This window comes from Typopeltis vanoorti, chromosome 18 (genome assembly GCF_054136105.1).
Source record: "Typopeltis vanoorti isolate ZY-2024b chromosome 18, IOZ_Tvanoo_1.0, whole genome shotgun sequence".
Lineage (NCBI taxonomy): Eukaryota > Metazoa > Arthropoda > Arachnida > Uropygi > Thelyphonidae > Typopeltis > Typopeltis vanoorti.
Window position 1 is genome coordinate 86,063,192 of NC_143566.1, and position 11,252 is coordinate 86,074,443.

General features: G+C 36.4%; 1 protein-coding gene across 1 annotated transcript; it reads right to left on the reverse strand.

Moving 5' to 3' along the window:
• Nucleotides 1–2,030: 2,030 nt before the first annotated feature.
• LOC150096890 (uncharacterized) lies at nt 2,031–11,027 on the reverse strand. Its single transcript, XM_090408391.1, has 2 exons — nt 10,721–11,027; nt 2,031–5,261 (listed from the first exon to the last, which is right to left on the reverse strand). The coding sequence occupies exons 1-2, from the start codon at nt 10,872–10,874 to the stop codon at nt 4,189–4,191; spliced, it is 1,227 nt and encodes a 408-aa protein (XP_090264517.1). The 5' UTR covers nt 10,875–11,027; the 3' UTR covers nt 2,031–4,188.
• Nucleotides 11,028–11,252: the final 225 nt, after the last annotated feature.

An 11,252-nucleotide genomic window follows, 5' to 3' on the forward strand; every position in this document is an offset into this window, starting at 1 on the left:
TTTTCTCATCAATGTAATCAAGTGTCACATCTGGAAAGTGCGGAAAAAGTCCTAAATCAGCGATGAAAACACTATACAAGCCAAAATACTCAGTGGGATCTATTTCTACCTACCTAGGTTCTTCGCACAAGAAAGACATATACTAGGGGATGGGAGGTTTGTACATAAATGGTGCAAACCTCCTATCCTCTGTGTCCTGAGCCAGGGCTTAATCATACCGTGTCTCTTCCTTTAAAAAGAAATATCTGTTTGTTTGTTTTTTTTTCCTTCTCTTTTTCTCTCTTCATGAGTTCTTACAGTTCATATAGGAGGGGGCAGATCTGAGAACCCGGGCTGCGAAGGCTTACAGCGAGGCGGTGCTGCTCCTTGTGAGCGGCATCTCTCGGGCCAGATTCTTCCCCCAAATCTTGCTCTTCCCGTGGTGTAAGGTTGGCCAGTTCTCTTACTGTTTATATATATATATATATACATGTATATATATATATATATATATATATATATATATATATATATATATATATATATATATATATATATATATATATATATATATATATATATATATATATATATAAATCCGATTTAAGTTTTATACTAAAACAGGTGTTAGAAGATGACCTCCAAAGACACCTGATCAGTTAAATTGTTAATTTAAAAGTATTTTACGAGCGCATATAAGAAAAGTTTATTTCAAAGATTTTTTTTTAGAACAGGTGTAAGGAGATGATGTTTTACAGACCTTTTAGCCACAACCTCTGGGTTATACAGCTAAACGGTTTGACTGAGGCCTCTTTTTACCTACTACTATCCTACTCTACCTTTCTTTAATCTCCCCTATTACTACCTGCTGACCCTCAGCAATCTTTATACTCCAAAGGCCGATGATGAAAGACATTAACTCCCATTCTACATTTATTCTTTTTGAGATTTTTTTTTTTCAAAAGATAGCATTTTTAAAATTAAATAAAGCGTATTTAAATTAAACTAAAAAAATAGGTTAGTGATCTTTATGTAGCTCAAAAATACCTTCTCCTTACACTGTCCTCCACAGATAACGGGGAATATGAAAAGCATTCTTGCTTCGCCCCTTTAAGCCAGTCCTTATAAGGACTAAAAGGTTAATGATATGTATAATTCATCGTATGTTAAAACAAAATGCTTTGTGGAAACGGTTTCTACAAACTTAATTATATATGAAAAAAGTGGTACGAAAATAGTGCATTTTGTACTCGTATACTAAATGTATAGAAATATACGTGTTTAATTTCAGGAAAAAAAAAGTAAATGAAGATATTTAAACTGTATCAAAGACCAAGCAAATCACAGACCAGAATACACAAAAAAATTACACAGCTGATGAGTTGATGGGTGGTCATATCCACCCCTTTGGTTAGACGATATATAACAGCGTTTCTGCATGCCTGCAAACCGCACCTGTATCCCCCCGTTTAAGCAGTCGTTGGCACAGGAAGAGAAAGACGATCTCCAAGAAACTGTTTTTACGGTTGCTTGGTTCAGCCCTATGCGAACTGACCGCTTTTGACCCCGGGGTGACGGGAATGTGGATTCACTACTGCTTTCAGATAACCGGGGGTGGTCAAACCGTACAAGCGGAACTTCTTTGTCGAACTACCAACACGGATAAAATGTGTGCAAGTAATTTGCGCTGCAGGTAGAACGTGCCGACACAGAAAGAAAAAGAAGTAACGGGGATGGGGGGGGGGGGGTGAAACAAGAAATGGGAGTTCTTTCAAAACCTCGCTTCTCCTCCAAATCCCTAAAGAAGATGACAGTAATGGCATCATGGTAATCAGCAACTATATATATATATATATATAACTTCGTTTATTTGTTGTTTATATTATGTGATTACATTATTTATAGTATCATATTTATATACATTATTTTATTTATTTATTAGGTATATAATATGTTTATGTTATATTATAATATTTATATATATATTTATTTACATATTACTTATTTATGACCATTTCTGTATGTGTTTTATTGGCAAGAAAAATGCAATATTCAAAGTAAATAACTTTATTTATACAAATGCTGTTTTTCACTATTCTGTCGCCATTCGCGGCAGGCGAATAGCTTTAAACGTGCTCAATACATCACACTTCTAGTGAACTAACAAACAATTGTTTATACAGTTTGTCAAAGTTTCCCTTTTAATTTGCGTAGAATCATTTAATAGCGACGCGGCAGTGACAGACCGTAATGACTAGGGTTAACCGGAGAATAAAATTAAGTTAAAAAAAAAAAGGATAAAGATACAAGAAAAATAACATTAACAGTTTAGTTTTGGAAATGAGAAAATACAAAGAAATAGCTCTCATAAGATTTACAAATCTTTTTTTTGGAACCTTAAATTTATAACAAACATCTGATTGCTTACAATGCAGCGAAAAGAAACTTAAATGTCAATGAATGAAAATAATACAAAATCACCGAAAAAGTTGTATTATGAAGTAAATATGACAGTAACATTTTAATATATGTAAGCAGTTTTATAATCTCCGATTTTCCACTTCATATTAATCACCATTTTTGTGACATAGTTCATATCACGAATGCCAAGATTATATTATTCTTGACAGCATGTTTATAATCATTGATTATTTGGCAATAGAAGCTAAAAAAACATGGCACAATTTATTCATTAAGAATATGCAAGAAAAAAAAACATTACAAAAAAATATAAACTCCTATATTTATATATATATATTCACTTGTTAACCGGCTTTGAGCAATTATGCCAAAGAATACAATAATGCAGTTGTTCTAAAATTTATTCTTCTCTTAGTGGCATGGCACTGGAATTCACATAATTTCATATATTTGAGCCAACTGTGTGTTTATATAATTTTACATCAAAGAGACATTCTTGCTTCTTAATCAGTATAACAACAAATACACCATAAACTATAATGAATACAAGACTTCCAAGTAATTATATTTTTCACATAAAACTCATAACAGTTTATTTATAGTCTGCCTTTGCTATACACACACATTTTAATGTTTCACTGCGCATGAGTAATATCGTGCGTATAACGCATGCGCATTATTTTATCAATATCAATATATTCAACAAAATATGCATACTTATTTTACATATATACAAAAGTTGTAGCACTTTATTATATCTATATATACGACAAGATATTGTATAGATATAAGCATACGTTATTATATACATTGGATTTATTAAGTAGTTTTTTTTTTTTCTTAGATAATATAAAGAACTTAAAACCGACTGCGTAAGAAATCTTTGGGATATGATTAGGGTTAACGTAAAACAACTGACGAAAACTTTTACATATAGCAATCGGCACAGTATGTTTTTAATGTCTGCTAGGGTGGGCTGATCGTAAGGTCTCTGCATGCCCTCAACCAGCGTTCTTAGACAGCAGGTGCACTCGAGTGCCATGACCTGCGGCAGGTGGCAAAGAAACTCCACCTTGCTCTCCGACAGGGCTGCTCTACTCTAAAAGCAGTCAAGCTGTCACTAGACCAGAATTTAAAAAAAAAAAAGCTACAAATGAATTTTTATACTTCGTTTATTTGATTCCTGTTATATTTTAAGCTAATGAACAGATAGATTTATTATACTTTTATTGCAGTTATTATGAGAAATCAAAAATTAACTAGATTTTTAAATTTTCTGTTTGGTTGATATCAATTTCAAATCCTACTGTAAACACCTTTTCTTATTATCAATAAATGAACTACAATTTCTGAGCGACATAATTTTTTGAACTATAAATATATTTATTTTTATAAGGTGTATAAGAATGCATTTACATTATTTAGCTATTTTTACATAGATCTAAACTTTTAATTCTGATTTAGAAATAAAATTATTAGTTCAATGCGTTTTAAGAAACCGATTTATAATTATTACTTTGTAATTTGACAAAAACTTTTTGGTATTAATAACTTTGGCATATATAATATACAAAACCTGAAATTCAAGACTAGTGTTGTGTATGTATGTGTGGAAAGAAGTGACATTATTAGCAAAAAATATAAAAGTACGAAAAAGTTGGACACGGTTCTAGTATCAGTCGCTAGGTGTCCTTATTAACTTCAAATGGCTAGCAGAAGACTTCAGGGTCAAGGTCAATATTATGGCTGCGTCTGATCATTTAAATGTCACATGGACAATGTCGATCTTCACCGCGTTTGTATTCCCGCACATCCACCGTCACTATGTTTTAGAAGGAGGGACATTCTGGAGAATGTTTTGTTACAAGCCGTACAGCTGTATTTTTTCACGTCAGAATGAGTTTGTAAGTGGGCTCGGAGGTTGGAACGGTCGGCAAAAGCACGACTACAGTGAGGACAAGCGAATGGTTTCTCTCCCGTATGGGTTCGGATGTGACCTTGGAGAAGCCATGGCCTGGAAAAAGCCTTGCCACATAACTTGCATTTACAAGGGAGCGTATGAGTTCTGATGTGCATCTTGAGGGCCCCTAATGACACGTAGACCTTCTCGCAATACTTACAACTGAAAGATTTCTTGGCTTGGGTAACGCAATGGAACTGGCGATGTTTGGACAGTCCACTGTAAGTGGAATAACTTTTGTGACAGTCAGAGCACTGGTACCTTGGAGCGCGATGTCGTCTGGTGTCTTTACCGGAATCACTATCGGAACTTGGCACGGGAGACGTCGAGGTGTCCTTGCCGTCGGGAATCCACGTAGGATACAGCCCATCTTTACGGGAGGAGTGGTCGAGATGTAGCGACAGAAGGGGTTGCCCCGGAGGCGAATTTTTACTCGGTTGTAGAGATGTCGGGGAGAGGCATTCTCTCTTTGGCACACAAGGCGAAAGCTGAAGAGACGTCGATCTCGGCGGGGATAACGGAACCAGTGGTGGCGGAATCAGAGCGGAGGTATTCAGGTATCCCGGAGCGGGGCCGTACATGTCGGCTGCGTGACGAGGAAAAGGGTAGAAAGGAAAATTGAATGGTAGGTAAGGTGGTACGATCGAGCGATGCCATGTTGTTCTGGAAGTCGGAGGAGTGTGAGGAGTGTTGGGATTTAGCGGTTCCAATGGGGCACAAGGCTTCAGGGGGTGGTCTGGAGGTGGTGACTTAGGGTCTATTAGCGCTATAGCAAGGGGAGGTGTCAAAACCTTGGGTCGTAACGGCAACTCTACACTTTTTCCTTCTGACAACTTTGGCTCCACTTGGGGATCGGCGATCTTTCTTGTTTTTATACTCAGGTCGAAGGGTCCTCGAACTTCTGCGGAAAGAGAAAGCAAAACGAACATTTTAGTAACTGTGAATAATAATATATTTAAAATGCATGATATTGTTAAATAAATAAACAGAATTAAAAATATTTCCTAATCATGGAATGTCTCTTTTACCAAAGTGTCATCATTTCAATACATGTATTTACACGTCACAGAAACGGAGCGAAAGTCTTTTTTTTTTTTTTTTTTTTTTTTTTATCTTCGATTCATAGATTAAGCTTCAGTTATTTCCTCTTATTTTAATGTTTGTAGCATAAATGTTTATCAAAGATTATTAGATGAGATTAGTTGATACCGTTCAATGTCAAAGGGATATTGCGAGGCATTCAAGTATGCTTGGTAACATAATGTTTTATTTTCTTTTATTTTTTCATTACTGCGATATTTTTCTTACACAGTTGCAGACTCCTTGGTCAACTGTAAAAAAAAAGTGCATATTGTGAGAGGCTTTTATTCTCTCGGAAAAAAAAAAAAAAAATCGGAGAACATACACTTAACATAAACATTCATCTCGTACCTTACAAGGTGTTATAACTACTACGGTCATTTTGTCTGTTTATACGATAAGTTATCTACAGATTCGTCTATAAATTCCACAGCGTTTTTTCTTTCTTTCTTTCTTTTTTTTTTTTTTTTTTTTTGTTTTTGTGACGCTCATCCATTTATAAAGCGATATGCACTACGTTGCAATAAGTAATGAGACACTTCAGTTCAAGAATAACGTGACTTATACTTCCAAATAAGGAGAACTGATCCTCAAAATCGACTGTGCATCTGAATATTGTCAATAGCACTTAAGATAACATAGATTTCGAAAGAGGAGTCACAATAGAATTCTATATCAGTGATTCATCTTTTCGTGACAATAATGAAAGATTTCCTAAATCAGCAGTTGTAAGTATCATTACCGGACCATAGATACGTGAGGGAAAGAATCGAACAGTTTGGGAACAGATGGAAACGCTCAACCAGGAATTTAGGACATTACGTAAATAACTGCGAATGCTCCTGGATGATGCTTGGCGAATCCTTTATACCGGACTGAGTGCACTGTCAGTTTGTGCAGTTTAGAGGCGGAAGTATTACTTATTTCCCTTTGCATGGACTCGGGCCTTTGATTGTAGCACCTGGAAGGATAAATGCCGAAAGATATGCATACAATTGCAATGCTTCTTGCGTGGTAGCAGTTTGATGGAATAGATCCAAGTCTCTTGCAGTCCAATAGTACATCTTGTCGCACTGTAGGTAATATTGAGAACAGGTTTGACAAAAACTATATGGAAAAGCTTTACTGGCTTGCAGAAAATTCCAGTCTAAGCATAGTCGAACGACCCGACATGAAATCATGTAGACTGTCCGAGCTTCCAGTTATTATTTCATATTAAATAATCTGGTAGAACTTGATTGTCCTTTGATCAATTCTGTGAACTGTGAAGCCCAGTGTATCGTTTGTGTTTTCCGGCTGGTTTGTCTGTTTTGTTACATGAAAAAACTGTTTACGTCTGATATTGGATAACTGATCTTTCTAATTGAAGAGTCAAATGTGACGTCTGCGTTACGGAAGCGCCATCTATCATTAGGAATAAAAAAATGTTTAGTGAGATGTCTTTTAAATTTGGAACTCGATTAAAATGCGAATCCGTTTTTCTTTTACTGAAAATTAGATAGAAGCCAAGAACCAAACAAATTTTTATCTTTTTTTTCTTTCTAAAAACTTGGAATAAAGATTTATCTTTGTGAATCCAATTGGCAATGATAATGATAAGATCAGGTGGCGCTTCATACTTAAAGTATTCAAGAAATTAGAACAATAATAAATGCAAATCGATAATGAAAACTCAATAAAAGATCTTTCCCAAGATTTTTTAAAAAAACACTATAAATAAATTATTTGAAAAGAAAAGCTATAAAAGACTATGATATATTTAAAAATAACAAAAAGAAAACTACAGGTTTTGCATTTTTCTTTTCCCCCACCACTTTTACTTTTACATATAAAGTATTATTATTATCATTCTGCTGTAGAAATATAGACCACCATACCCTTGAAGGGTAATGGATGGCAATGCTGTAGCTAATGAAGTTCTAACTGAGGCTCGGCTATTGCTGTTACCCTCCTGCCATGATCAGAGCTTTAATAATAGCTCATAACACTTTATCCCTACACTGTCCTCTACAGATAACGGGGAAGATGAAAAGCATTCTTGCTTCGCCCCTTTAAGCCAGTCCTTATAAGGACTATAAGGAAATAGAAAGTGTTTTCCAGCACGGTCCGGTTAGGGGTTTGTCGGTGAATGCTTTTCTTTGGAATTTGAGCGGTTCTGCTTGGCGGGAGGGCCATCGCTGAGTGGAATCAACGCTGAGATGGACGATCTTTCGGCCATTATGGAGTGGTCTAGGGATCGTCCTAATTTTTAGAGTTGGCTTTACTTAAACATCGCCAATGAAGTTCTAACTTCGGCTCGGTTGTTGCTGTTACCCTCTTGCCATGATCAGAGCTTTAACAGCTCAAAAACACCTTATCCTTACACTGTCCTCTACAGATAACGGGGAAGATGAAAAGCATTCTTGCTTCGTCCCCTTAAAGCCAGTCCTTATAAGGAATAGATAATGGTATGATCTTATTTCTGATTAAAGTGTGGTTCATGCGTATATTGGTATGTAACTTTTAGCGCCTGCTTATTGCAAATCTTACATTTTATAATGATTTTTAAACACGGATCTCCAAATAAATAAATTCGAAAAATTGCTAAATTAAACTACAGTTATTTGACAAATGTCTTTTAACGAATTCGCCTAAAACTGTGACAAAGTTGACTTTTCTTTTTCCCCCCATCTCTTTCCACTGATATACTTGACGCACACACACACGAAGCTTTCTTCACTTATTTGCGACCGTATGCAGGTCGTAAGATGTAGGCGGACTGTTTGCCACAAAAGCACCAGGTGTTAGAAACACACGTAGTTTATCAGGTAACAACATTTGTCTTGTAACAAGAATGCTCCGACTTGTTGACATCATGATCTGATCGAGGGACTAGCGCTTTACTAGCACCCACTTGACAGGGTGGCCTGCTGCCACATTCCAGACAGCCGACCGGTTGCTATAGCGGGTCTTATCGCTTGTCGGCCCGTCCGCTGTCACTTGGCCGCGAGCTCTGGGGAACTGCTTACAGTTGACACCTGTCATCGCATAGGATTTGTAACCCAGAACTTGCCGACTTCCAAACCGCCTCCATCGAAAGATAGAAAAGATGTTGATAACATGTGGCTAATGCTTAGGAGGGCGGGAAGCCATATAAAAACTAGTAACCCTACTTTGGCAGTTTGTCAGAAATGATGACTATATTCTTAGAATACGATTAATTTCTAATTCCAGTCATTTTTTTTTTTTCTGTGCACTTGACTCTTCGTTTCAGAAAATAAAGCAAATTAAAGGAAGGCAAACACATTTCTATAAATGAAAAATTACTTTGAATCTAGTTATTATTTTTTAAAGTTTTTACGAAAGCCAATTTTCTAGGGAAACGTGGCTGATGCACTACATCGGAACTCGGCTTATAGGAACCCTTTTCAAATTATGAAATTATAAATTTAGGATAGGAACCACTGTCACAAAAAACTCTGAGGGAAGTATGCTAATGTTTTTACAGGCATCATTTAACGAATAGTTTTGAGGAGGGAAAAGAGTCAGATAGGACGGTGTGTCTGATGAACCCAATGGTGTGATCTAGCACAGAGCTCTTGCCCCTGTATTTTTTAAAATGGATTCCAGATGTACTTAGAATGATTATGTGACAAGACTAAAATATAATATTGAAATCTAAAGACAATTATTTAACTCAGTCTCAGCAGTATGACGTATAGTAATACAAGCAGAATTATAGAGTGATCTTTTTAATCAAATATCTTAAACGTTTGTCCTCCACTATCTCTCAGGAGATAGAGAGAGCTTTTTATAACAGAAATTAAGACTAAGACAGTGAAAAAAAAAAACGTTTTAATCATTCTCTATCTTGTACAGATCATTAATGACATGAAAGAAATAAAATTCGTTCTTGAGTAGGGTCATTAGGCTGATATAGTTTTTCAATTATTTTCATACTTGGCACGAATGAGAAATATTTCGGTTAGTAGCATTTTTAGCGACCTAGAAGAATCACTGGCAGATTTTATTGAACAATTCAAAAAACCACCCTAAAAGTTAAAAATCGTTACATTTAAGTCCTTATAAGTACTGCTTAAAGGGGCGAAGTAAGAATGCTTTCATCTTCCCCGTTATCTGTAGAGGACAGTGTAGGGATAAGATGTTATTGAGCTATTAAAGCTCTGATCATGGCAAAAGGGTAACAGTAATAGCCGAACCTCTGCATCCATTACCCTCCCAAGGTTTCATCCATCATTTCGCCTCATCGTTACACATTTATTTTTTATAGTCCTTATAAGGATTGGCGTAAGGGGCGAAGCAAGAATGCTTTTCATCTTCCCCGTTATCTGTAGAGGACAGTGTATGGATAAAGTGTTAATTGAGCTATTAAAGCTCTGATCATGGCAAGAAGGTAACAGCAATAGCCTAGCCTCAGAACTTCATTGGCTACAGCATTGCCATCCATCCATTACCCTCCCAAGGTTTTCCTCCAGAAACCAGCTTTTGTTTTATACATTTATTTTTTATAGTCCTTATAAGGACTGGCTTAAAGGGGCGAAGCAAGAATGCTTTTCATCTTCCCCGTTATTTGTAGAGGACAGTATAGGGATAAGGTTATTGAGCTATTAAAGCTCTGATCATATCATGGCAGGAGGATAATCAGCAATAGCCGAGCCTCAGTTAGAACTTCATTGGTTACAGCATTGCGATCCATTACCCTCCAAGTTATTAATCACTGCATCTCACCATACATTTATCCTTATAATAAGGACTGGCTTAAAGGGGCGAAGCAAGAATGCTTTTCATCTTCCCCGTTATCTGTAGAGGACAGTGTAGGGATAATTGTTACTGAGCAATTAAAGCTCTGATCATGGCAGGAGGGTAACAAGCAATAGCCGAACCTCAGTTAGAGCTTCACTTTGCCATCCATTACCCTCCAAGGGTATTGGATTGAATGAATCAATGACCGCATCTCACGGAATGAACTATCATAAATATATGTAATTAGCTGATATTAAAAAAGAATAGGTGTGTTGTATAATTCTATATTTATAATCTATCTTTTTGTTAAAATCAAAAAATTTTTATAGAAGAAGAAAATCTTTTAAAATTGTATTTATATTTACTAACAAAAAATTTAATTACTAAAAGAAATAAAGGATTTTTAACATTAAATTGCTATCTCCTTGAGAGTTCAAATGTTAACTACACATATAGAATAAAGGCATATTTGTTCTATTGATATTAACGGACACTCAAAAAATCCCTTAGCATACATGTGATGAAGAGAATTCTTACCTGGAATTGTGTCCAAAGAAAGACGATTAGCTCGATCATTTTCCGTTTCCAATTCGATGTTGGATTCTTCCGACCAAGGTCTTTTTAGGGTCATCAAAACTTTCGAAGACGAAAAAGATGAGGAATGTTTCTTTATTAAGAAAGCACGCGGCATGGTGACTGGCAGAAGAGAGGGAAAAAAAAAAAAGTCTTTGGCACCAACACCGTTAGCACACAGACCTCCGCTGGCCCCGCGTGTTGACGACTTTGTAAAAGCAGCGAGATTCGCTTGCACACTATCTTACACACACCGTACACTCACGAGCATCACACGTCCGTGGCGAGCTTCCGACTGGGAAGTCAACGGAGACGACGGACGCTTTCTAGCTCGGCAGAAGCCATTTCACCTCTGCTGTGCTTCACTACCGTGAGATCCGACAGCCAATCGTTGACTTCATTCGCTGTGGGAGTTACCAATTAGAACAGGTCTGATTTTTCCCTCCCCCTTGACGGTTTGCGATCCCCTAGTCACCGGGGACATCCATATGGCTCC

What these genes read in the sequence shown, in the direction of transcription:
- LOC150096890 (XM_090408391.1), bottom strand. Translation starts at nt 10,874, where the DNA reads ATGCCGCGTGCTTTCTTAATAAAGAAACATTCCTCATCTTTTTCGTCT. An exon ending in TTCTTTGGACACAATTCCAG is followed by an intron (nt 5,262 to 10,720) that starts GTAAGAATTCTC and finishes CTCTTTCCGCAG; the next exon opens with AAGTTCGAGGACCCTTCGAC.